Raw genomic sequence first — 27394 nt, 5'->3', positions numbered from 1 at the left:
CTATTAATAAAACAAATATGCTCGACCTTCACAAATACTAATAGTAAAAGACAAAGTCAAAAGTAATAGGCCAATAAGAATAACAAGATCTAATAGTAGGCCTAATACCTGGCTCCGCTGGGTAGACATAGAATCTAGAATCTACTTCTTTACTTAAATTTAATTACTTTAGATCTACATTCGATTCAAAATACACCCATAATAAATCAAAAGTAGTCATAATAGGCCTAATAAAGCATTTAATTGTCTCTAAGATTTAAAATCTCGCTCTATTATCTAATCATTTTTTTAGCAAACGAAATTTTCTGAAATTGAAATAGATTATATGACTAGACTTAGATCTAGAATCTGCTACTTAAATTAAATTGTAAAACTTTATACAAGCATGTAGTTGATATTATTGTAGTAGAAGGCTTTAATAAATTACTAAGGCCTACCTACTTTGTTGTCTTTTTACAGCAATATGTATCTGATACTGGACTGAGTTTAATTAAATTCAAATTCATATCTAGTAATTGGTCTACTAAGTTTTTGTAGCCTAGTAGTACAATCTAGATCATACCAGCCAACAACAAATAACCACATTATTATTATTTGGTTAATGATTAGGCTAATTTTTTTTAAATCCACTGTTTATAAAAGAAACAAATCAAGCTAGAAACATTATAAGTGAGATGGTTTAGAATAATAACAATGGACCCAGTCTACAATTGATACAATTGCAGGTCTACATAGGGCCTACAGTCTAGTAGTTTACAGTAGGCACCTAGTGTGTAGCTAGTATACTAGTGTGTAGCTGTCCAGAGTTAAGATTCTTAATGCCTTAATGCTTTCCCCTGATAAGCCATGTGTGCTATAAATGACATAACATGACACCGAGGTGAGAAGTGTTGAGGGGAGAGCAGTGGGACTTTCCCCTTTGTTCTCCCTGCTGGGCCCTGAGGGTCAAAATTATATAAGAAATACTATCTCTGTGGGGCTGGGTATCACGGAGGTGAGACATTTTCAGGGGAGGGCAGGGCAGACTCCTCTTTGGTTTTATTGTGGGCTAGATCCAGGTGGGGGCAGCCATTATGAGGGTTGAACGTCAGTATTAATGTGTCTGATCACTTCCCTGCTGGATTATAAGGGTCTTAAATTGTATAACATGCTACCCAGATTGGTTATTACCCATGGATTATATTAGCCGTTGTAGTGTGGTTTTTGTAGGAGTTAAGTGGTCTCACGTTTGCTACAGTAGATAACCTCTAATATATTACTGCATTTGATCAGCTTCGTCTACTTAAACTCTAAACGCAAACGGTATTACTAACAGTATTTTTATTTAGAAATTTCGGCCACATATTTATATTATCCACGAAACTGTCAATAACTGTATAAGGATCTTCAATTCCTAAGAGTTCAAGTTTTTTAACATATTTTTCCTTTTCCGCGGGCGCGATTCTTTGCATACGGTGAACACGTCCAGCGCTGGCGAACAGCTGATTGTGTTTACGTCTGATGTACACCACTGTGGCGGCGGGCGTAGGTATCACGTGATTTAGGTCACGTGTTTGCAAGGACTCTATATATTTTAAGTTTGTTATAATCTGGATAGATCTAATTATTTATATTATAATATAACTAGGGGTCGTTCATAAGTGACGCCAAACTCAAAGTGGGGGGGGGGGGGGGGAGGTGGGTTTTTAATTTTAGTTTGTATCGTACCACTTTTGCATTTTAAAAAAGTAAAGCTAGTAAACTGAATTTTGCCGGGGTTTATTTTTTTTTTCGTTTTTGAAAATTATTTTAACACATTGTAATGGAAAATTATCAAAATACTCAAATTCCCCCGACTACAGTCAATATTTTAAAAATAAACAGATCGATGTTAAAAAAAACATACACAATTAATTAAACCGCAATTTTTAGTGGGGAGGGGGCGACACCCTTATTAAAGAATCTTAGCTTAAAACCGATTTAACACAAAAATATAGGCTATATTCCACTAAATGGTTTACATTAGAGATCTAAAATCTAAATCTAATATAACTCAATTTGAAGTAAAAAAAAATAGTTCTAAAATATTAATCTGGATTTTTTACTTTATAATTATTTAATCTTCACATCAGGCAAAGATAATGATCATCATCTATGCAAGAGTGAGAACCTCCGCCAAATTCAACTAACACATGTTTTTTAGTTTAGAGTGTCTTCCCTTGGTCTGTTTAGAAACAAAATGGCGAGCATTTTGGACAGATTTCATGATTTCATTTGGAATGAACAATTTTGGCTGGGTGATGACGCACGTTGGGAGGATTTTATCAGTTCTGATCCTTCAGTTTATTACCCAAAAATAAGTCACATGAACTGGTCGATTGTTGTTGGAATTGTGTTGGTATTCGTTAGACTTATTTATGAAAGGTAGGTAGATCTAGATCTCTGAGCAGTTGAGCTGAGTCAGTGACTGACAGGAGACAGACTCAGAATTGTCACTTGTTCACTGAAACAGTGAAGATTACATTTAACGGACTCCATTCGACGTAGATCTAGATCTACAGATTTTTAAAATATGTAGATCTACTTTTATTAATTTTTAGACTTTTAGGTAAAGTAAAGTGTTAGCCTATCTGAATTGAATCATTGATTGAATCAAAGGCCTCAACATTACTCAACAACTTCAACAAGTTACAATGGATTTGACTTGAATTTTGAATGGACCTGAACATGACATTTTTTGAAAATCAGAAGTTCCATTAAATTAATTAGTATAATTAAAAAAATTAGGGCCTAGGCCTAGGCCTTTTAAATTATAAATAGGCCTACTGTTTGATTTTTGTCAGACTTTACTAAAAGCTTTGGCTTGTTTGACTTTTTAAATTAAAAATTTGGGTTATTTTGAACTTAACCAACTATTTGACATGTTAGACTTTTTTAGTAATTTGTGTACCTAAACAATAACATAGAATCTTGTTAAAAAAAAGTAAAAAAAAATAGCTAAAATAATTTTGTTTTTCCTATTCTTCAAGTTGTATTGAGACTGAGACATAAACAAAGACACTCTGCTATTTGATAGACTCGCACAACATTAGGAAATATTGTAGATGCGCAGAAAAGTAATATTTTTATAATTTTGATATTTATTATTTAAAGTAGCAGACACAGTACTTTATAAACATTTTGTCCAGTAAGCATTATACTCGTAGGCCTATACATAATATATAAGCCTATCTAATATACAAAGATAAAATGGACTCTGTATGTTTGTATGTAAAATGTATGTTTGTGTAAAACATGCGCCACATAGTCAATTTTGATGAAACTTTATATATAAGTGTTATATCAAATGTGTAGGTCTACGCAACTTTTTCTGTGATTTCCAGTAACCAGAAGTGTAATTTATTCTACTTTCAGTTATTCAAAAGCTTATAACTTGAGTACTGTTTTTGATAGATAGATGAAATTTCACATAAGTAAAAGATCCAATTTTCTGTTTTCTTTCAAATATTAATTAATTTCCAGCGACTGGAAGTAGTACTTTATGCTATTTCCAATTTCTAAAAAAAAAACCGCATATGAATATATTTAGTACTTTCCCCATTGTTTGCTGTTCACTTGGTGCGCAATTCTTTTTTCTATGAGATTCTGTTCTATTTAAAAATTGAGTAAAAATCATGTCTACATTCCGAGTTGCCATCCCCGGTAGTGTTACATAAGAATATTCGAGAAAGTTTAGGGAGATCACTTCCAGTTTTATTTTAGTTTGTTTTGATGTTGGCAAAAAAACTATTATCTAATTAGCATGGTTTGTAGGTAAAACACAGGTATTTAACTACCTTTTATGTATTTTATATACTGAATGTAGGGTTTATTAATTTTTATTTTTTATCAACAACAGTTTAGAAAAAAGTAAAGTTCCCTTCAAACCTGACGGTCTATAGGGCAAGTGAAGTAGAGTTCACTTGTTTCTGTGACCTCAGCATATAAAGAGAGAGTGTGGTCAGCACTATACCCAGCCGCCTTTACTTTCCCTAACGTGAGTTAGGTACCCATCAGAGTTGGGTGGACTCAGGGACGGTCTACTGCCTTGAACCCGGATTCGAACTCGAGACTTTCGGGTTAGCAGTCCAGCTCTCTACCACTAGACCACTCCGTCCCCAACTGTTTAGAAGTCATATTTAAATGTCCTCTATGTTTATGTTTACCTTTGCGTTATTGTTTATGTTTGTGTTTGCTATTGTGTTTTTGTTTGTTGTGTTTTGATTGAGGTTAGGGTTAAGTTTATTTAGAGTTAGAATTAGTGTTGTGTGTTATTTTCTCAAATGTCCGTATTTGAATATAGACATTTAATTGGAAGAGTAATATAATTCCTAAACCCGGACAATGCTGCTTTATAAACACAACTCACGGTCCTTTACAGATAGGTTTTTTACAGAGGCCAGTGGACTGCCTAGAGGCTATATAAATCTATGGCTGTTGATGGAAAAAGCTGTTATCTAACATATTTGCTGACTGACCTGAATATACATTTGTTCACATGGGAAAATTGATGCCCATTGACTTGACAAACACTGAAAGAGTTAAGAGTAGTGGTTCCTGCAGGAAGTTTAGATTTCAAGTAGTTTAATCCTGTTGTTGACACTTTTGAAATAATATTCATGTGCTTGATGTTGAGTGATGACAACATTTGTCCTTTTAGCAGAATAGTACAGTCATAATAAAAACATAGGCTCATGTAATGAGTCATCACATAGGCATATATTTGTTATGATTGTCATTATGACATATTAACTTTAAAATAAAATTCAGGATTTTCATGTCCTTAACATAAATTGAGATCTTATAAAATATTTCAGTGTTCTAATCAAGCCTCTGGGCCATTGGTTGGGACTCAAAGAAAGAAAGTCTATTAGTTTAAAAGAGTCACCTCAGTTGGAGGCAGCATTTAAAACATATAAAAACAAAGTTCCACGCAATGAAGTTTTGGTAAGATTATAATAGTTTTAAAGTAATTTGCTTCAATTATTAAATTTCTAAAAAAAACTGATATAAAACAAAGTTGAACTCTGTAGCAGGGTTTTGTCAAATAATATATATTTATTCCTTATTATCTAGTCTGTGCATCTTGTTCACATAATAAAAATTGAGTTCTAATTTTTTAACTTTAGAAACTTGTAAAGCAAACAGATATGACAGAGAGACAAATTCAGAGATGGTTTTTCAAGCGAAGAATTTTACAAATGCCTTCATCAATGTACAAATTTAGAGAATGCAGGTGAGCTGTGTTTAAAAAAATATTTTAATATATTTTATATTCTTCATAATTATATTGTTTACTGTAATTTCTACACCTCATTAAAGTAAAAGTTGTCAAGTTTTAAAATACTTGGTAATTCAATAATGATAATAAAGAGAGTCTTCAGTATATACATTGGATTTAAAGTAGCTATGCAAATCATTTTTTAAAGAGTTACTTCCTTTGTATCTCTGATTTCATTATGTTTATTTTATTGTAATAAAAAAATAAATTAAGCATTTCTCTAATTACATAAATAGTGATTGATTTCTTATTGTTTTTTATTACAGTTGGCATGTATTGTTTTATACAACATCTTTTTGTTATGGAATGTATGCTCTCTGGGATGTAAGTAATTTTCCTTTCTCTATTTTATTCCTTCACAGTTATATTTATCTCATTATATATTTTTAACATACAATATATTTCTGCTATAAAAATAATATTTGTATAAGTTTGATAATGATGTTCCTCTTGTTTGTTTAGAAACCTTGGTTGTGGGTTACTGTTAACTGTTGGGTTGGCTGGCCAAAACAGGTTTGTTTACTTTGATTTTATTAGTTTGGTTTTTAAAGTCGTTATGTTGAAGAATTTTAGAATGCTGAAATGTTATTTTTGTTAGAAGATAATTAGTCTTAATAATAATAATACCTTGAGTTAAATCAATATTCTTTGATTTTTACAAAATAACTGTTTACTTAAAAATTAAAGAATCCTCTTTAGCCCTAGCAATCCATTGGGCAGATGAAGTAGAGTTCATCTTTCTTGACCATGGCATAAGAATGGAAGGTGTGGTCAGCACTTTGCCCAGCTGCCTTTACTTTTCCAAACCTGAGTTAGGTACCCATCAGAGCTGGGTGGACTCAGGGACGTTCTACTTACTTGGAGCTTGATTCAAATCCCAGACTTTTGGGTTAGCAGCCTAGAGCTCTCTACTGCTTATGCCACACTGTCCCATGTTTACTTATGTAGATATCAGATAAACTGATTTGCATTTTCAATTACCCTTCAGTGTACTCTTTTAAATCCAGTGTTTATTGGGAGTACATCTGTTGCTTTGTACTTTTCATACTACACAGGGATTATTTTAACTAATCAATAAAATTTAAGGTCAAGCTTTTTTTTTTGTGTTATTTTTATGTTTAATTTTGTTATCCAAATTTGTGAACAAATATACTTTATAATATTGTGATATTTTTTTCTCTCTACAGCACATTGATAATGACGTGTTTAATCTGTATTTGGTAGAACTTAGCTTTTATTGGAGTTTACTTTTTGCCATATTCTTTCAAAGAGATTATCAGAAAAAGGTAGGCTATGTTTTTTGTAAATAGAAATTTTTAGATCATCAGTAGAATTATTTAAATACATGATATTAATCCTCTGAGTATTAGAAGTAATTGAATCTGGCCTTTGGTACCAAGCAAAGGGAATTAACATCATAAAAAAGCAATATATATATATGCAGAAAAATGATGATTATTTAATTAAAATACTACACAATAATTATTTCTAATCATACCAAGCATGGGCAAACATTGAATATTGGATCATACATAGCCAACAGCACCATTTTGTTTAATTTTAGTTAATTTGTTTTTTTGGTTTTTGTTAGAATAAAAATATCTTGAAAGAAGTTAAAATCTCCTAAAGAGCATCAAGATTTTGAACTAATTCACTTTTACTACCTTTTAGTTTCCCAAAATAATTCATAATTATTATTGGCAATATCATTCAACATCAGTTATTCAATCAAACATACAAACACTATACAACAACAAAAATTACTTGAGACTTCCTGTTTATTAATAGGCATTTCAAAACTCCTTAATAAGAAGATTTCTATTCACTAGGCGAGGCTGAAAACAGCATGTTATTTACGGCCTGATTCAGCCACAATGCAATTTAGAGGATCAATAAGAGAAAATAATGCTATAATTAAAAAATACTCTGTGTTAATGTTATTATTGTTTATGTAGAAGTTTTTTAAGACTTCAGAACATCTTGCTACATTGTTTGTAGATTTATTGATCGACATTCTATTCTTTAATTTTAATTGTAATAATATATGCTTACAATATTCCAGCACTTTGCTAAAATATGGTTGTAGAAAGTGGAATTCAACCAGTGTGTTTATATTTTATTATGAAAAACTCAGTAGTTTGAAGAAAATTTGAAGTATAATTGTATCTAATTCACTAAGTGCAATGTCTTTTTATAACAGGATAAAAAAGAGATGGTCGTCCACCACCTTGTGACTATCTTGCTGATATATTTTTCATGGGCATGTAACTTTGTCCGTGTTGGCAGTCTAGTCCTTGTGGTACATGATTTTGCTGATCCATGGCTAAATGTAAGAACTTCTTTAATTTGTTAAAATAGTTTTTTCTTCTTATCTATGCAAGTAGACGCTTTATATTTTAAAGAAAACATAATGACTACATTTATAACTGAAATTTATGAGTAACTCTTAAATCTTTTTTATCCTTCAAAGATTGCAAAAATGGCCAAATATGCCAAATATCAAACAACCTGTGAAATATTTTTTGGAATGTTTATATTAACTTGGATTATCTCTAGAATTTTTGTTTATCCATTCTGGTAAGTTACCGTTAAATAAAATATTTGCAAAAAGTTGCATGTTAATAAAGTAAATTTTATTGTTTATTTTTATATCGCCATAAAATTTTTTATAAAATTTTCTTTTGATTCATGTATTTGCAATTTTATTTTTAGTATACAAGTTATACCAATGCATTTGATTTAATGCTATGCTAACATTTTAAAATATTAATTTTCTTTTTAAATATGTATTAAATAATAGTTTTTATTTTCATCTAGGGTGTTAAATGCCTCAGCTGTTGAAATTCATGACTATGTCACAACATTTCCTGCATACTGGTTCTTCAATGGACTTCTATTTGTTCTACAATTACTGCATATTATGTGGACCTACCTAATACTTAGTATTGCCTTCCAAAAGCTTACACTAGGCTCAGTAAGTCAATGTTTAATATCATGTATCCCTGACAACTTCTACCATCCTTGTACTCTGGTTATATAGTTTAGAACTACTGTTGACGGTTCAACATGATGCTTTTTCCCCCATCATCCCCCACCAAGCCCTTCCCTACAGAGTTCTTCTCACAACTAACCAACTTACTACCTCGCCTACCCCATTTATACCAAAACTCCTGCCCACCCCTAAGCAGTCCCCTTACATAGTATTTCAAAAGATTTTTATCATTAGTGTCTTTAAAATTATTGAGCTTAAATAAAATTATTTTTCATTTTTATACACAGTCAAAGTGAAAGTATATGACATGCATAATATTTTTGCTAAAACAACAGTCTGTTTCATTATTAATAATTGCTGAAGTGATCATTAAATTTAAAATACTGTTTAACTTACAGCCTCAAATACAAGTTTTGATGAGTTAACTGTTTTGACTTAGTGCTTAATTTTCAGCATTTTATGTAAAAAAATGCGAAGTTCCCTTTTGCACTTTATGGCCGATGGGGCAAGTGAAGTAGAGTAAATTTGTTTTGTTGACCTCAGCATATGAAGGATTAGTGTGGTCAGAACTATGCCCGGCTGTCTTTACTTTCCATAACATGAGTCAGGTACCCATCTGAGCTGAGTGGACTCAGAGATGTTCTAGGGACTTGAACTTGGTATAGAACTCAAGATTTTTATGTTTCGAGTTAAGCTTCTTTTCCATGTTAGTCAATAGGATATCATTGAGCCCACCCAGCTGTTGATATTGCTCATTAGAGTACAAGAAAGTACAGTATGCTATTCATAGTGCAGGATACATAATCTCAACATTTACTGATGTCAAAGAAACTTATGAACCCAACATTTTTTTAATGCACTATCGACTCTGATCTATGTTTCTTGGAACTTATTTTATGATTATAACTGATCTGTTCTAAGTATTAGATACTGAATGCAATGTTCTAATGCTGTGTATCTGTGTCCACCAGATTGAGAAAGACATCAGGAGTGAGTCAGACAGTGAAATCAGTGACTCGACCACAGAGGAAACCACAAAGAACAATAAAGCAGCTGTAACCAATGGTGTTTCACAGAAAGGAGCGCAACATTCAAACAATCTTTAGAACCACAATTATTTTTATCATATAATGTTGACCAGTCTACAAGAAATTGAGTGAACAGTTACTGTAAAGATGGAGACTTCTGTTTGTTTGCATTTTCCATATCTCCAAAAGTGTGTATATTATATGTCATAATATGTCATTGTTAATAGAAGCTATTTTATAACTGGAGTTTAGATTGGCTATACAATTTATAACTTGGTACTTTTAATGTTCACATTTTACTTATATTTAAGTGGCTTTTATGTTATGATTATTCGGTTTTAGTTACTTTTTACTCAAAGAAAAAAAGGGTAATTCCTTGTGCATCTTAAACTCTACCTCTTAGAAAGATTTTACTGTCTATTCAACTTTAATTTCAGCTCATACTTTATATATTATTTTTGAAAATTTTAATAAGATCCTTTTAAATTACAGGAACTGATGGATTATTTTTTTTTAATCTTTAATTTTAAACATCTGATTTTTAATACCATCATTATCTCCCATTTGAGTAAGGGCTGCAAATTACAACTATCCAGAGTTCTTTCTCCTGATTCATTAACTCCATCTTATTCCTTCCACCTGTGAACCATCTTAATGGTATCTGCCTCAAGTTCTTGTCACCTTGAAGGCTTCTTTTCTGCTCACCTTAGAAGTACCGTGGCTGGTGATATTTATAGTGTGTGCTCTGCCCATCACCGCCTTCTGATTTTCATCTTCATCCAGGAGTTGGAAAGTTTTTGGTCAAAGGTTGTTTCTTCTTCTGTTGTCTGGCCAACTAATCTGGATCATTCTCCTCAGAATTTCTGGGCTTCCGCTATGGTTACTCTGGTCATCTGTCAAGTCTTTACTTCATACTGACTTAACGTTGCTGTTAAAGGTTCAGATATTTGCTGACATTAAATATATTGTTATCTGCGTGATGCTTTCATCTGCTGACAGTTTAAAGTGAGTTTTTGTTTTTTAGTGAATCAACTTAATGTGTGATAGGTTAGATAACCCTCTCAGATAGCACATTTCCAGTTCTAATAGTTTTGTACTTGCATTCTTGAAATGTATGGTTTTAGTTTTCTCATTTTAAACTAGAATCAAGTTTTAAAATTGCATTATTTTAAAAATTTGGCAAAAGATATAATTAGCATTTTAATAATTTAAGTAGTTCCATATCAATGGGCATTTTAAACTATAACGAAGTTCAAAATTTTAATGTGTTGATGTCACTGTGTCTAATTTTGATATATTGTAACATATATTTTTACTCTTTTGGTACGTCTACTAGTTCTTTAAAGTATATCTTAACTGTTCATTTAATGGCAATTGTTTATTGTAAGGCTTTGTCATGTGCCTCTATAAAGATTAGATGTTATATTAATGTAAATATTTTTAAATTGGAAAAAAAAATATTTTTTATCTATCGACCCAGCTAGCCTTTTCCAGTTTTCCCAGATAAATTTACATGCATGTTCTTATACTATAAATTTTAGTTTTTAGTAGCTGAAGTTTCATAACTTCTTGATTTTGTGTGTATATATTTAAAATAAAAATTAATAGTCAGGCATGTTTTTATATAAAATTTCATATGAACGGAGTGCATAAGACCCCTATGTTTTCATAAATTCTGCATTTTATGCTATTATATCAATTCTTTAATTTTTCCCCATTCTTATTCTGTTTGTTTTAATCCATAACTTATGCTGGCTTTGTTGATTTGTTGCTAACTAATTAACATAATTAGGATCAAAAGTTTAATATTTCACTTTTTGTTTGTTTGTCCGCCACTATGACTGCTCATTACAGTAATAACTTCCTGTGAATTAACGAGTCGTGTTTTTGAGCATCAAGCAAATACTTTCATTGTCATTAATTCACAATCTTTCCTGTACCAGTATTTGTACAACTCAAACTCTTAATGGAGATAACTACATTTACAAATTACTTCTTTTTTTAGCCCTTTTTTACATACTTTTTTATACAATTATGGTTTGTTATATATTTCCAGTTTGATGTAAGTTTAAATTATTTCCTGGATTCTTAATAACTTGAAAACATTTAAAAATACTAAATGTTTTCAGGATATTTAGTTATACAGTCACCTAAGTCACTAACATTTGTCAACCCATTATGACATTGGCCATAGTTTTGTTTCCACATACATAATATTGTCACTTGCAACTTGTTCTTACCACAAATAACTTGTTGTAATACATAAAGTTGTTTACAGCAACTTGCTCAGATTAAAACAATTTGAATAACAACTAGTTCTAATACATAAAGTTGCCTCTCATAACAATTTAAAACATGGTGACAGTTAATTAATTACTAACGGCTGTGAAACAGTTTGTTTGTTAAACATTGAAATAATCTTCCAATCACAATTTTTGCTGAATACAAAATTGTTTTTTTCTTAATTGGTTTTTGTAGATTAAGTAAACCTAATAAGCAGAATCATATTTAAAGTTACTTAAATTATTTTTTTTTTTATTCAGTTCACAGTTTTCAAATGGTGTTTAAGAAATTAAAATTTTTATTTCCAGTTGGCTTCTAGTCAAAGTGTGATATACTTGCTTTATTTAACTAAAATAATAAGATAAAATATTACTAAACAAGGTTATTCATCATTTAGTTGTAAAAATTGGATGACATAGTGCTATAATTATTTGGTGTACAATAGTTCCCTGTGACTATTTTTGAACATATATTTTTAAATTCTTTTAAATTAAACTTCTTTGCAAACATAACATTTTAAACTGTTAGCTTAGTTAAAAAATTATATATTTTTAGTTAATTTAATGTTATTTAAACAGGTATTAATCAGAATTAAAACATGATACAGCTGATTTAAGAAAATAGAGACAAGAATTTGTGTCCTTAAAAAGAAACAGTTTAAAAAATAGTCACTCTTTATTTTGCTGAGTTTGTTTGTAATATATTTTAATTTATATGTTGAACCTGAATTTGCAAAGAAAGCAGAAACATTGTTCTTTGCTATCAAATATTCCATGTTTTGATTTGTGTGCAATTTATTTGGCAAATATCAAGAGGTTTCTTTTTTTTTTACATTTCAACTTTTATTAAAAGTAAAAGTAGCTTATTTCTACTTAATTACTTCATTGTGTTCCTTGTTTTGTTTTAAAAGCATTTAAACCAGGATTTAAAATATAGACATTTTGCTTATTAGAACTAACACAAAACAACCATAGAAAAACTAATCCTTATAATTTCACTTACTCCCGAAAAGTTATAAAACATTTGATTGCACTTCTGTTTAAAATTCTTTTAATCTTACTATTTCTATATAAAATGCATAATATTTGTCATTATTCGTGCCACCAAGTATTGAATATATATATATATATATATATATTTATATATATATATATATATTTATATATATATATATATATATATATATATATATATATATATATATATATATATATATATAAATATATCTATATATATATATAGCATGAAACTATGCAGAGTAAAGATGATAAGTTGGCCAATACAGTCATTTTTATGTTAAATTTTAAAGTATTTGCTTCCTGTGTATAAAAATAATTGTCCTAAAATTTCCTTGTATAAAATAAAAAGCATAGTATGCTGCTTTCTTTGTTGGCGCAATTACTAAGTTACGAATACTGGATGAATTCTTCATTTTAACTTGTTTTTTATTTGTACACAGGCATTTTATGTTCTCATAGAGTAAATAAAATAGACCAAATGTTAACATAAAATATTGATTATTTATTAAAGAATAATGAAACAGCTGTCTCTGTACCTAATTTTAGCTCCTAACAATGTCCAGCTAGCTAGTAAATCGAAGACATTTTAAAATCTTAGTTCTTTTTTTATCATATTTTTTCAAATAATCAAATAGTAAAACAAGAATTTGATATCAAAATATTTTTAATATGAGGCCAAGGAAGGTCAAAGAAACAGTATATCAGTGTTTAATCATTACAAATGTGTCATAAAAAATGTATTTCACATGTAATTTGAGGTGATCTATTGTTTAATTATTTTTAATGTGTAATAATTTGCTGGACTTGTCACTTTTGAATGAGTTAGGAGCAAATTTTAGCTGTTCTAGTCGAGTTCTGTTGTGCACAGTTTAAATATGTCATCTAGTCTTGTAAGTCTCCTGGTTTTGTTTATTTTTGTACAGCTTGTGTATTTTTAGAACCACTGGGTGGCATGATATGATAACTTATGCTATTCAGGTCCATAGGACGAAAGTGTATCTTAGGTACTAAATCAGTATTGATTTTTGAAGGCTAACTAGTCTTACGCAGCTTCTTAAAGATTGTAATTTATAGCTAGACCTCTGTCATGTTATAAAACAGAGAAAAGCTTAGTCTAAAATGTGAAGTTTAGACTATTTATATTTGATAGCTAGACCTCTGTCATGTTATATAACAGAGAAAAGCTTAGTCCAAAAAGTGGAGTTTAGACTATTTATATTTGATAGCTAGACCTCTGTCATGTTATATAACAGAGAAAAGCTTAGTCCAAAAAATGGAGTTTAGACTATTTATATTTGATAGCTAGACCGCTGTCATGTTATATAACAGAGAAAAGCTTAGTCCAAAAAATGGAGTTTAGACTATTTATATTTGATAGCTAGACCGCTGTCATGTTATATAACAGAGTACAGCTAATTCCAAATGTGAAGGCTTAGACTGATTGTATATGATTGCTAGTCTTTGTCAGGTTATATAACAGCACATCATTTTCAAAATGTGAGGGTTCGAGCTCTTTGTTTTATAACAAAGCAACCATCTCCCAATTACTTAAAAAGACCGCTGCTTTGTAACATTACAACTTATCCCCACAAATGAGTTCAACTTTACCTTGTAATTCTACAGCAATTATTTCCCATAATCTAGCCAGTTATATATACCACTCTCATAAAGTATTCTGTACAAGATTAAAGGACTTGATACATTAACGTGTAGTATTGCAGATTAAAGTATGATAGACTTCCCTAAAGAAATGTATTATGAAAAAAATGTCTACCGGTAATTTAAAACATTACATTTAAATCTATAACATTCGTGTTTGCATTACTACACTTAGAAGTTTAATTTATTTTGTATTTTATACCTATATATATTTTTTACTGTCTTTTCACTTTAACTGTAAACAACTTTATATTTATAAAAGCTAGCCAGGTGAACTCTTGAATTGTTTTAATAAATGGTTGGTTAACGTTATATTTAACATATGTACTTTTATTATGTTGTAATATTGGAGGCTTGGTAAGATCAGGTTTAGTTTTTGGATGTCTCAAAGAGATTGTTTTAATATCCAATATCAGATTTATTTACCTACACTATGAATTTCCCAGTTGCACTTGTAGTCTGCAAAAATCTCTGGTCATTTTTTCCTTATGTCTAATTTGGCTGTTGACAGGTTACTTTTATTTTTACTTTGTGTTTTCTTTAAATTTAAGATAATATTTTTATTTATAAACAACGATTAAAAACTACAATCTTTTAGCTGCTTTATTAATTATCCCTTTAATAAGAAGTTTAATGTTTAAATATGCAATACCTTGTTCAATATTTTAAGACAGTTTTATTTATTATTTTTTACAGTAAATTAAATTTCTATCTTTTAAGGTAGCCTTAATAATAACTTCCCTTTGATCAGAAATATCTATTGTAATACATTCAGAATTTCAAAAAAAATTTCAGTGAATTTATTTTTAGTTGTATTCATTTAGTTGCTGTGTATAAAGCTGTTTTAAAAAAAAAACTTGACTTGATTAAAACATTGTCTGTTCAGAAATTTACTTTCTTAAAGAAGTCCCTGAAATGTCAAAATATCTGTAATGCTTTATTTCACCTGTCTTCCTTGCAAATTGGTTCTATATCAATTTGTCCTACAGTTTGCATTGTTCATGATCCATTTGTATAAAATGAGGTTTTTGAAAAATATTTTCTAATACTAAGTAAAACAAGACGTAACTGGTGTTATGACTCAAGACATTAATTTTATAGGGAATATACTAATAAAGCAACTTTTTAACTGCATATTTGTATATTAATTTGGAAAAATTTGAAAGGTGACAATGTTAAAAATGTGTTGTTTCCCTTGATTGACATTTGACAAAATTCTTCTCCTCAAACTTTTGTGTTTCTCATAGCTGAATACATGTTTCAGATCCCAAGAACCAACCTATTTATAGCATTTCCTAGTTAACTGACCGTTACCTGGCAGTTGTGACAATAGCTTTCACTTTGAAATATTTACCAGTACAACTAAATCAATAAATAATTTCAGTGGGCTGTTCTTAAAATCAACTAAACATCAAAATGTTTCATGTTTTTTTTTTTAAACAGCCACAGTGGTAAGCTTAGCAGAGAGGAAGGATTTTATATGACATTTTATTTCATTTCCAGTATGGTTTCCTATCAATCTATTCCAAATTACAGATACACTGGGTATATAATGGTTTGTGTGTTCCTTAAAAATTTTAACATTTTCAGTACCAATATTTTTTTGATTATTAAGTAATGTACATTTTAAAACATGAACAAGTTTCAAAGAACCAGAATAAATCATGAAGTGTGATATAAACAGAATAGTTTTGAGTGTGAAAATTCAAGTTGATTACACAATAGCAGTAAATAATAAAGAAGTGCTAGAAAAATGTAGCTCATTGATTTATTATGCATTGGTTTAAGTTGATTGATGAGAAAATAAACCCCATAATGAATGTGTGCCTGTCTTTTAATAACCTATAACATTGCCTGTAAATTATAGCTTTTCAATAAATAATTTATGAACATGCCCTCGTGTGTTTGTTTTATGTGACGAATATTTATGGGGTATTCCAGTTATAAAAAAAAAATCAATTACCACAAAGTTTGGTAGCAATTCAGTTAGAGATGTAAGATGTTCTATTTAAAAATTGATTACAGTTTTTTGTTTTGTTTTCCAAAATGAATCAAGACATGCCTAAGGTATGAAAATCAATAAATCAAGGAAGCCCTAGTCAAAAACTCAATTTAATGAAGACTAGCCTAAGCTATAAAACTTGATGAATCAAGACTAGCCCTGGCTTGTCAGCAATAAAATTTGGGAAAGTATTTCTGCTGATTTCTTTCCAACGACCACCTTTCTCCAGCTTGGTTAAACAAGATTCAAGGCCATCCTCATGCCAAGGTGCATTCATTGCTTTCTTTCCAAATACGTTGACAACATATCCACCTAGGTTAAAAATAAACGTTTACAGAATATCCAACAAGGTTAAAAAAAAAAACGTTTATAGAATATCCAACAAGGGGTCGTCCATAAATGACGGTGTGTGATGGGGGGGGGGGGGGATTAAGATGGTGCGACGGGGGGGGGGGGGGGAGGTAAAAATCGTCAAAAAAAGCGTTTACACAATATCCAACAAAGTTAAAAAAAAAACGTTTACAACGTATCCAACAAGGTTTAAAATAAACGTTACAGCATATTACCTAGGTTAAAAATAAACACTTTCAACATATCTAACTTGGTTAAAACATGAACGTTTAAAATAAAGTATAAACACAACAAACTATCATTATAAGCTTATTAAAAAAAATTAAATTTTCTTTTTTGAGAATATAATTATTGTAAAAACATAATAGAAGACATTTTTGAAAGTAATTAGAAACATAAATATAGATACATAAATGGGTCAATATTTAAGTACAACTTTTAACGACAAAACTATTTTGTGACCTTAGGGTCATCAAAAACCAAGGTCATACTTTTACAACGATTTTACCCTCCCCCATCACCAACACCTAACCGTCGTCACATTTCTTCACAAAAAAATACAGGCCATCTCCCATCTCTAAAAAATGTCTCTGATGAGCCCGCAAGAATAGCTAATTTTTAACCTAATTAGATATAATCATTAATAACTAATTGGTGCTACATTAAATGATAAGAGGGGAGACAACAAGCTGTTTCATCTCAATCAAACATTCGATCAGTCTCGTTGGTTTAACGCCTGGGAGCGACAACGGATGTTAAACTGGGAAATGGAATTTATACAGAAAATATATACTTTTAACAGCGTCCGTCCCCCGTCCCCCCCCTCCAAAATTTTTAGTCCGCCCCCCCCCCCTTTAAAATTTCAAGTGCCCCCTCCCCCGGTAAAAAAAAAGTCTGGAAGAAACACTGATCGCAAATTTACTGATTGGCTGGTTGGGTTTTAAAACAAATACTCTTAGTCGTATGTAATCTCAACTTCATTAAGAAAGATTTACTAAAAAGTAGATGATAAACAAATATTTAAAAAAAAATATAATAATTAACTTTTAAATGCAGTAAAAATAAATAAATAAAAGAAACTTCATTACTTACTAAGGAAAAATATATCAACTTGTTGGTTTTAATTAATAAACCTTATTTAATTAAGTCACGCCAAACCTACCTGGCTTTACCACGCGAATGATATCGGCAAAACCTGAGCTGGGCAGGTGGTTTTTAGCCATAGCTCCACACATCGCAACAATATCGTAGCTGTCTGCAAGTACAATCTCCATGTCAGTCATATCTGCCTCGTATTTATCAGTTATATTGTCACGAAATGATCTAAACTAATTTTAAGATTCTATGTAAATAAATACAAAGGAATAGGAAACATCTTTCCAGCCATAAAAGTTTGTAAGTTATGAGAAGTGTCTTACGTCGAGGTGATAGAAAATATTACATAACCACAGTAGTTCAAAAGAACGGCTGTCTCACGTAAAATTACAGCTATTGTTGATATGGATGCGTTTGATTTGTGTCAAGATATACACCTCTTTATATTTATTAAATAAGCCTTTATATATATATATATATATATATATATATATATATATATATATATATATATATATATATATGTGTGTGTGTGTGTGTGTGTGTGTGTGTATGTGTGTGTGTGTATGTATGTGTGTGTGGACTACTTTTTTTCTATTTTTCGCAAGCACCAGATTTTCACAAACTAGTTTTAATTAAAGCAATAACACACGGGCGATCCTCACCATTTTCAAATGGCATTTCTTCACCCAGGCCTACAAATTGACAGACGAGTTTGCCGTAGATTCCTTTATTCCTGGCAACCTGAAGCAAACCACTGGCAGCGTCGACGCCATCAATGTTTCTAAAGCCACGCAGGACCAGCTAGACGTAAAGATTGTTTAAAATAATTATTATAAATACATTAATTTACAAATAAAGACAAACAGATTATTTAAAAGAATTATTATGAATACATTAATTTACAAAAAAAGTGATGTTCCCTTATATAACAATAAGTGTTGGTATGGCACTTCCAGTGCAATCGGTTTGTAGAAATATAAAATGTAAAAAAAAAACGGATCCTTACTTGAAATAGGCCTACATGTACAGACCAAAAGGTTTTAGAATATGCTACTTCATAAAGTGAAGCATAACATTAACAAATTCGTATGACTTTGATAAAACAGAAGTAGTATAAAGGAGCAATTCCAGTCACCGGAAACCACCGATTAAGATCTGTTACCTATGAATCAAATTTCATCCACCTTACTGAAACGGTACTCAAGTTATCGGTATTTTAGAAACTGGAAATTGAGTAAAGCAACATTTCCGGTTATCAACGGTCTGTTGAAAATTGAAAATAATCCAAGTATAAAATATTTTACTTGCATATAACATTTCGTCTACCCAGTGGCGTAGCGAGGCCGGGTTTCACCCGGTGCGGCACTTAATGGTGTCACCTCCCAGAGACGTAGCGACCCTTCCCGGGGACAAACTTTCAAATTTTCGATTTGCACCCCCCCCCCCCCTTCGAACTTTCGATTTGCACCCCCTTCAAGTCTTTCTCCATATATTTTGCTATTTTTTGCCTTGGTGTCACCCCCCTAAATGGTGTCACCCGGTGCGGTCCGCCCCCCTCACTACGCCTCTGCGTCTACCAAACTGAAACAATACTCGAGTTATCGTGTTGACACGAAAACTGAGTAAAGTATCACTTCCGGTTACCGGAAGTCTAAATTCAAAGTATTTGAAAAATTGTACGTATGTGATAACCTGTTCTGCTACCAGGCCAGTTCCTGCCGCTATATCTAGGATCTTGGCATCTCGATTATCCTTCAGTAGCTTCACAACTGTTTCTGCCAACACTTTTGGTCCTTGATAATTCAGTGTTTTCATATACTGCAGATAGATTTTTAAAATCCTTAGCCTTTTTATTTTGTGTTTTAAGTGCGTGTAGTATAAGTTATAGCATACATTGGCTTCTGAACTGATATTTTGAGATGAGATTTACAATGAAAATTTCGAATCCCAGATCTGAGTCGTTAGATTGTCTTATAGGCCACCCAGCTTTGATGAAAACCTGATTCAATTAGTGAGGGTAAAGACGGATGGGTATATAGATTTAACTCACTATACTATTCCTTCATATACCGAGTTCACAGAAATAGGTGAACTCTACTTCACCGTATTAACCCGTCATGTCAGAACGGATAAACTTGACTTTTATTTTCATAATTGTTTAGTTTTTGACAACAGTAAATTTCTAGTGAGTTTTCTCTATCAACCAAGTAGTAAAGGGATGAAAGAGTTAATTTACTGCAACAGTTACTGTGTAGTTGAATGTCCTATTTCGTTGAAACTCTTTGTTGTTATGTCCCCTGTTTCACCTGGGTAATGTATTTCAAAGCCATTTGCTGTGAATTGAAAACAGTGCTCAGTTTTCTGGCACTGTTTGTCATGGTAATTGGTATATCGTTGGTTATTGGATACGTGTTATTTTAAGCTTTTTTAATTTCTGATAAATATGCTTAGCTATAATAGTTTTATAAAATCAGCTTTTATTTTTCTGCATAATCGAGTTTTAGTTTTCATTTATCTTTTCTGGCGTATTATCTCCCCTTTTCACAAATGTGCAGTACAGCAGATGTGGGCCAGTTGTCCAGAGCAAACCCCCGTTTAGCTTAATCGATATTGTACTGTCATTGAATTAATTGATTAACTAATTAACATCATTGCGGTCGCATTAGTTCTGGGCACAAAGGTAAAATATGATAATGAATTAACATCACGTGTTCAATGGCACATCTAAGTATTTAAATTACTATTTTTTCTGTTTCAGCACGTAATTCATGCACCTATGTGCTCACTGACAAAATGACAACATGTAATTCATGCAACTATGTGCTCACTTACAAAATGACAATATATAATTCATGCAACTATGTGCTCACTTACAAAATGACAACATATAATTCATGCAACTATGTACTCACTGACAAAATGACTACATATTATTCATTCAACTATGTGCTCACTTACAAAATGACAACATGTAATTCATACACCTATGTGCTCACTTACAAAATGACAACATATAATTCATGCAACTATGTGCTCACTTACAAAATGACAACCTATAATTCATGCAACTATGTGCTCACTTACAAAATGACAACATGTAATTCATGCAACTATGTGCTCACTTACAAAATGACAACATATAATTCATGCAACTATGTGCTCACTTACAAAATGACAACATATAATTCATACAACTATGTGCTCACTGACAAAATGACAACATGTAATTCATGCAACTATGTGCTCACTGACAAAATGACAACATGTAATTCATGCAACTATGTGCTCACTTACAAAATGACAACATGTAATTCATGCAACTATGTGCTCACTTACAAAATGACACTCAGTCGTTAATTTAACTAATTACATAATCTAACTATGCTATTCGTTACATAATCTGACAATGCAATTTATGTCATAATCCAACTAATAATTTCCTAATATGACTAGTCATTAAATAATATGACTGTACCACTTAATACTTCTCTACAATGATTTATTTTATATTACATATCTAAGTTGTTTGCCTACCTCCTCGTATTTAGCACCATGTTCCGAGTAGGCTGAAATAGAACCCTTAGCACCGACGCCCCATCCGATGTAGTTTTTTACAGCTTCGTTCGCTTCTTCCACAGACATTTTATTCAGGTGCTGTTTTTTTTCAAAACGTTAAGGTTATCTTGTATAGATGTAAAAAAAAACCCAGTAAAATTCTGAGTTTTTACATCGTTTTATATCTTTTTTTGTGTGGGACTTAAGTACACTGGATACATGGGATACACGATCAAGCAGCTTTTTGATGCCAAGTCAATTGGTTTTTTAAATTAACAATCGCATTGACACATCCGTTTGATGAGTCTTCGGTTAAAGGGGCCAATACTAAACATCGATCCAACAGTCGACTCAACCAAACAAGAATAAAAAGTGTGGATTAATGCGTCGTTTAAGGACCTATATCGCATCTATCTATATCTAAGGAACTATAACATTGCCTATAAATTTTAAATTATTTAATAAATATTTTATGAGCTTGCCAAAGTATGTTTGTTTTCTAGTAATATGTATTACCCTTTAATTGGAGAGCATAAAAAACTCATGTTTATTAAATATTTTGGGATTCCTTCCATTATGTAAAAACTTATTACCAGGTAAGTTTTGTAATTGAAAAAGAGATGTAAAACATCGTAGTTTTGTTTTTCGAATTTGAAAAAAAATGTCTTTAAAAAAACACCGAGTAATGAAGAAGTATGTAATCGAAGAAAAAAAATCAAAATCTGAGAGCCAAAAAATTTAGTTTTGCAATATTGTCTATGTTGATGTCTGTCTGTCTGTGTATGTGAACACGACAACTTGGGTGTCGCTTAATTTAGGCTGGCGCTAATTTAAACTATGAGTGTTATATCTTATTTATAGCTTCGTGATTTAGGGAGAACGGAAGTGTAATAACTTTCGGTTTTTTCATATACCGATAAATTGAGTACCGTTTCAGCCATTTTTTTTTAAAAGTAAAATATTGTATGAGCAGATTACTTTCTACTTTTTAACAATTTCCGAAAACTTGTACGTTACTCTATTTCCTTGGGAACATGATAATTTGAGCTTTGTTTTTGTTGGGTAGAAGACTATTCATATATTAGTATAAGATCTGAAACTTATTTAGTTTACATTAAATGTTTGATTGACCTCAATATCTGTAAGTGGTAATTTACTATATTTCATGTTCCTAAAATACCGATAACTAGAGTACCAGTTAATGTATGTGAGCGAAATTTCACATACATTTAGATATATATTATATATTATATAGCTAGATTTCCTAAGATTTAGTTACTGCTTAGCATTTATAACATTCTTCAATTATATAACTGAACTGCCACGTAAGCCTATATCTTAGTATCGAATGCAGTAACATGTTCTATTTTTAAAAAAATAACATATTTCTATTAGACAAAAATCATCGTCGTGACGATATTGTTTTCTGAATTTTCCTTGTTGTAAACAAAACAAACAAACAAACAATAAAGCAACCAAACCAAACAAAGCTTTTCTAGCAATCCATTTTCCAGGTGGATTAATTTTTTAAGGAAATTATAATTTTAAAAACTTGGTTAGTTTGGAACCGTTGCTGTGCACGCTAAAAATATAGGCCTATTTCCAAATCAGCGTAACAGAAACATCTGAATTCATTCTACGTTCTCTTTTAGTCAATTACCAATGTTTATGATAAGCCAGTCTGCTTTTCCCCCAAATATGTTGAGCATGACATCAATGATTTTTTTCGTTAAACAAAACATACAGCTTTCACACAATACAGGTTGAGATTGTAAAGTAATTTTACTGATGAGATGTAATCTTGACTATAGATCTCTAACTTTTTAGAACATGGTTTTAATAACATTTTGGTAAATATATAGCCAAGGTAAAATTAAAATATTCTTATTAAATCATTTCTATGGTGCCCTGGGTCTAAAACTTGATAAAACAAGACTAGCCTTAGCTATAAAAGTTAATGAATGAACATTAGCCTTGGCTATATAACTCAATGAATCAAGACAAGCCGTTGTTATAAAACTTAATTAATCAAGACTATCGTGGTTATACAATTTAATCAAGAATAGCCATGGCTATAAACATGATTTAACAAGACTAACATTAGCTGTAATATTAAACGTTCAATAAGACTAGATTTGGTTACAAAACTTGATGAATCAAGACTAGCCCTGGCTTATCAGCAATAAAAATCGGGAAAGTATTTCTGCTGATCTCTTTCCAAAGACCATCTTTCTCCAGCTTGGTCAAGTAAGGCTGAAGTCCATCCTCATACCAGGGTACAAACATGGCTTCCTCTCGAAACACGTTGACAATGTATCCACCTAGGTTAAAATAATACATCAACTTTTACAGTATATCCACCTTTATGAAAAATAATATACACTTAGGCCTACGTTGAAAATGAAAGTTTACTATAGAATATCAAAAGAAAATAAACATATATTGTCTGTTTTTTTCTATTGAAGGAGGTTCACAATAAAAATAAAATGTAAGGTATTTTTTTTGTAAAATATGATAAAATGTTTTTACTGGCTATGACGAAAAACAGAAGTAACATAGGGCGGGGGGGGGGGGGGGTGTCATCCATAAACAATACCTTCCCTTTCTCACATCATACAATAAAGTCACGCAATTCTCCCATTAAATCACGTCACTTCTCAGGTTACCACCCACCCCAAAATTGTAATTTTGTTTTTTAAACATACATCTGTTCCTAAAATATCTATTTCGCTCAATTTACATTTTAAGTACATTTGTCAATTTCTATTACAATTTACAAAACAATCTTAAACATACAAACTAATGGCTAAAATTCAGTTTCTAGTATCACTACCTTAATGCTGGGAGTGTATAAAAATGTTGGTAAAAAATAATTAGCAACACTTGATGCTTAACTTAAAAATCATAGTAAACTTTTTTTTTAGGTTAACACAAGCAAGACTATGCAATATGTACCACGGTAACTTACAAACTTGATACTTTTAATTAACCTAATTTAACTAAGTCACGCAAACGTACCTGGTTTTACCACACGTAAGATATCGTCAAAAGCTGCTTTAGGTATGTGGTTTTCACCCATGGCTCCACATATCACAACAATGTCGTAACTGTCTGCAAGCACAATATGCATGTTAGTCATATTTCCCTCTTATTCAATTGTTTACCCTGATCATAACCATCTTTATAGCCCAACTCTTTTAGGCTTTCAAACTAAATTAACATTAGTCTTTTCCCGACGTTGGGATAAAACTGTACCAGATTTTCACAAACTAGTTTTAATTAAAGCGTAACACACGGGCGATACTCACCATTTTCAAATGGCATTTGTTCACCCTGGCCTACAAATTGACAGACGAGTTTGCCGTAGATTCCTTTATTCCTGGCAACCTGAAGCAAACCACTGGCAGCGTCGACGCCATCAATGTTTCTAAAGCCATATCCCACCAACTGTTCTGCTACAAGGCCAGTTCCTGCCGCTATATCTAGGATTTTGGCATCTCGATTATCCTTCAGTAGCTTCGCAACTGTTTCTGCCAATACTTTTGGTCCTTGATAATTCAGTGTTTTCATATACTGCAAATACATTATACAATTAATTATTTAAATTATACAATTTAAATAGCTGTTATATTAGTTATAGCTTATACTACACTTCTGATAATTTTTTAATAATTATTTTTTATTTCTGATTTAACGATGATTTTATTTTAATTTTTTATCACTTCTAGTATTTTCCGCCTTTTTTGTATGTTTTTATCACAATCGATTGTGTGGGGCAAGTGTTCAAAACATTCGTGTTATGTAGAATTCGTATTTCAATGTCCTATTATGAATTAACGAATTAATTTCATGTGCTACTAAAGACAAAGGACTGTAAACTCACATAAAATAATTGGTAGTAAAGTGTATTTTCGTACCTGACAGTCCATGTGGCAGGTGAGCTAGAGTTCATCTGTTTCAGTGACCTCGGTATCTAAAAGATAGTGCCCAAGCAATGTCCAACTGACTTTACCCTTACGTACCCAAAAATAGCTGGGTGGACTCAGCTACGTCCTGTTGACTCGACCGCGATTCCGAACATGAGACTTTTGAGTAAGCGGTCGTACGCGCTACCATCCGACCACATAACGCGCATTCATAACCAACACTACTCAGTACATGATGTAACCACGCCACTTACATAATGTAACTACGCTAATGCCCTACCTCCTCGTATTTAGCTCCATGTTCCGAGTAAAATGAAATGGCACCTTGAGCTCCTACGCCACGTCCCAAGTAGTTTCTCACAGCTACGGTAGCTTCTTCTACAGACATTTTATTGTATGGCTGTTGATTTTCACAAGTAAAACTTATCTCTAAACCTCGACTTGTATGAGATGTGCTAGCTAGCACATTTCTTAACTGTTTATACCGTAAAAAAACGATTGCTTAAAAAGTAGGCCGAAGTTTTTAAAAATCTTTTCTGGGCCAAAGTTCACGAGAGACACGTGACACATGACAAAGTTTGTAGAAAGCTATGCGTTTTGTTACGAACTTTCACAATGTATAACAATGGTCGGTGGGGAAAAATGCGATTGAGGAATCCGTTTACAGAGACTTGAAAATTGGCCCATGCCAAACGTCGATACGAACATCAAATCAAACAATCAAGATCCAAAGGTGGTATTGCCATTAGGTAAAGTTACACTTTGTAGGGCGGGAGATGAGGAGGGGGGTAAAATGGCGGTCGTGAGGGGAAAACTCACTTGTGTAACGCCTGTGAGCAGTGTTTCTTCCAGGCATCTCTACGAAGAGAGTCCTCCCCGAACGAAATGGAATTTATATAGAAAATTTAACAGTGTCAGCCCCCCAGAAATTTTAGTCCGCCCCAGGAAATTTTAGTCCACCCCCAAAAAAATTTCAAGTGCCTACCCCCCCCCCCCCCCCCCCCCCACCCCCACCCCCGGAGACAAAAGTCTTGAAGAAACGCTGTGAGTGGGCAGTTTGAGACAATATGGAGTAATACTTATGCACTTATCATAAACATAAAGCAATGTACCTAATTTCGACCTTGATTACCAAAGTTTTTATTAGAAATTAGCAATTCGCGATATTTTTTATACAAACCGTCTGTCTAGCTGGCGGTCACATTTTTTCACTGTTTCCAAGGCAAAAAAGGGAAACAACTTAGTTTTTTTTTTGTTTAGAAAGAAAATAGTTTTTAGGGTTAAAATTAACCACAGAGATTTTATCAGCGGTGTGTGTGTGGGGGGGGGGCAGTGGCGTAGCTATGAGAGGGCGGGTGGGGCGGCCGATCTGGGCGCCGACCCTATGGGGTGCCAAAAGGGGTAAGAAAATTAACTTAAAAACTCATTTTAAGCAGAAGTATTGAATTATACACAGTCAAAGTTACTAAAATAAACAACAGCAAGGCTTTACACTGTTTTCTACATCAATTTTGTGGCACCGAAATAGAAAATATTACTGGGAAGAAACGCGACTAACCTTTTCAACTGGGGGTGGGGAAGCGGGGGCTTTTTCACAGACAGGAATAACTCTATATATAAATGGGAGGGAGGGGGCGCAAATGTGATAGTCCACCCGGGCGCCAGAATAGGTCACTACGCCTCTGGGGAGGGGGAAGAAAAGGATGGAGTGGACGTCAGTAAATAGGATGAGATCTGACTTTTTGTGATAATGCTTGACAAAAAGCAAAGTATAAGAATTTTGTTTAAAAACAAACTTCCTATTTGTAATGGAAAAAAATCCAACTAATTCGCCTTCTTTAAAAAAAAAACATTGGTTGCTCAGTTTAGTTCTTTCTTGTTTTGATGTCGTCACCATATACACATTATAAAATATCATTACTCATATTAGGGGGTCATCCATATGTGTCGTCAAGCTTTTTTGACGATTCCCCCCCCCTCCCCTCCGTCACACATCGTCACAAAAAGCCAGACCCCCCCCCCCTAAAATGATCGCATCATCTGAACCCTCTTCTCCCCCTCATCACACACCGTCACAAAATTACGGACCCCCTACCCCCCCCCCCCCCTACGAGTGGGAAGTCATTTATGGACGACCCCTTATATATTTTTCATGGTAATTAAATTATTACACTTGTATATA

General features: G+C 32.1%; 3 protein-coding genes across 3 annotated transcripts; 1 reads left to right on the top strand and 2 right to left on the bottom strand.

Annotated features, from left to right (window-relative positions):
* The first annotated feature begins 2209 nt into the window (after positions 1-2209).
* Positions 2210-12788, top strand: LOC131935937 (ceramide synthase 5). The gene is made up of 10 exons (XM_059292691.1): positions 2210-2403; positions 4836-4965; positions 5148-5254; positions 5566-5623; positions 5762-5812; positions 6487-6585; positions 7500-7628; positions 7770-7876; positions 8117-8273; positions 9263-12788. Exons 1-10 carry the CDS (start codon positions 2219-2221, stop codon positions 9395-9397), a joined length of 1158 nt encoding a protein of 385 aa, XP_059148674.1. The 5' UTR covers positions 2210-2218; the 3' UTR covers positions 9398-12788.
* Positions 12789-15598: 2810 nt separating this feature from the next.
* LOC131935903 (methyltransferase-like protein 27) lies at positions 15599-21373 on the bottom strand. The gene is made up of 5 exons (XM_059292646.1): positions 21266-21373; positions 19424-19549; positions 18394-18532; positions 17796-17918; positions 15599-16594 (listed from the first exon to the last, which is right to left on the bottom strand). The coding sequence occupies exons 1-5, from the start codon at positions 21371-21373 to the stop codon at positions 16413-16415; spliced, it is 678 nt and encodes a 225-aa protein (XP_059148629.1). The 3' UTR covers positions 15599-16412.
* Positions 21374-22816: 1443 nt separating this feature from the next.
* LOC131935938 (methyltransferase-like protein 27) lies at positions 22817-25710 on the bottom strand. Its single transcript, XM_059292692.1, has 4 exons — positions 25493-25710; positions 24595-24859; positions 24305-24397; positions 22817-23607 (listed from the first exon to the last, which is right to left on the bottom strand). The coding sequence occupies exons 1-4, from the start codon at positions 25598-25600 to the stop codon at positions 23426-23428; spliced, it is 648 nt and encodes a 215-aa protein (XP_059148675.1). The 5' UTR covers positions 25601-25710; the 3' UTR covers positions 22817-23425.
* Between the last annotated feature and the right edge of the window lie 1684 nt (positions 25711-27394).

This window comes from Physella acuta, unplaced genomic scaffold (assembly GCF_028476545.2).
Source record: "Physella acuta isolate Inbredline_101_S28 unplaced genomic scaffold, ASM2847654v3 ptg000164l, whole genome shotgun sequence".
NCBI lineage: Eukaryota > Metazoa > Mollusca > Gastropoda > Physidae > Physella > Physella acuta.
The sequence above is the reverse complement of the archived record's forward strand: the minus strand, read 5'-3'. Positions and strand labels throughout refer to the sequence as shown.

Excerpts from the sequence above, each read along its gene's own strand:
- LOC131935937 (XM_059292691.1), top strand. The coding sequence starts at position 2,219 with ATGGCGAGCATTTTGGACAGATTTCATGATTTCATTTGGAATGAACAA. Across the intron at positions 2,404-4,835 it reads GTTAGACTTATTTATGAAAG|TGTTCTAATCAAGCCTCTGG; the intron begins GTAGGTAGATCT and ends AAAATATTTCAG. Across the intron at positions 4,966-5,147 it reads TTCCACGCAATGAAGTTTTG|AAACTTGTAAAGCAAACAGA; the intron begins GTAAGATTATAA and ends TTTTAACTTTAG.
- LOC131935938 (XM_059292692.1), bottom strand. The coding sequence starts at position 25,600 with ATGTCTGTAGAAGAAGCTACCGTAGCTGTGAGAAACTACTTGGGACGT. Across the intron at positions 24,398-24,594 it reads ACAAATGCCATTTGAAAATG|ACAGTTACGACATTGTTGTG; the intron begins GTGAGTATCGCC and ends TTGTGCTTGCAG. Across the intron at positions 23,608-24,304 it reads CTTACGTGTGGTAAAACCAG|GTGGATACATTGTCAACGTG; the intron begins GTACGTTTGCGT and ends ATTTTAACCTAG.
- LOC131935903 (XM_059292646.1), bottom strand. The coding sequence starts at position 21,373 with ATGTCTGTGGAAGAAGCGAACGAAGCTGTAAAAAACTACATCGGATGG. Across the intron at positions 19,550-21,265 it reads ATGGTGCTAAATACGAGGAG|TATATGAAAACACTGAATTA; the intron begins GTAGGCAAACAA and ends ATCTATCTGCAG. Across the intron at positions 16,595-17,795 it reads CATTCGCGTGGTAAAGCCAG|GTGGATATGTTGTCAACGTA; the intron begins GTAGGTTTGGCG and ends TTTTTAACCTAG.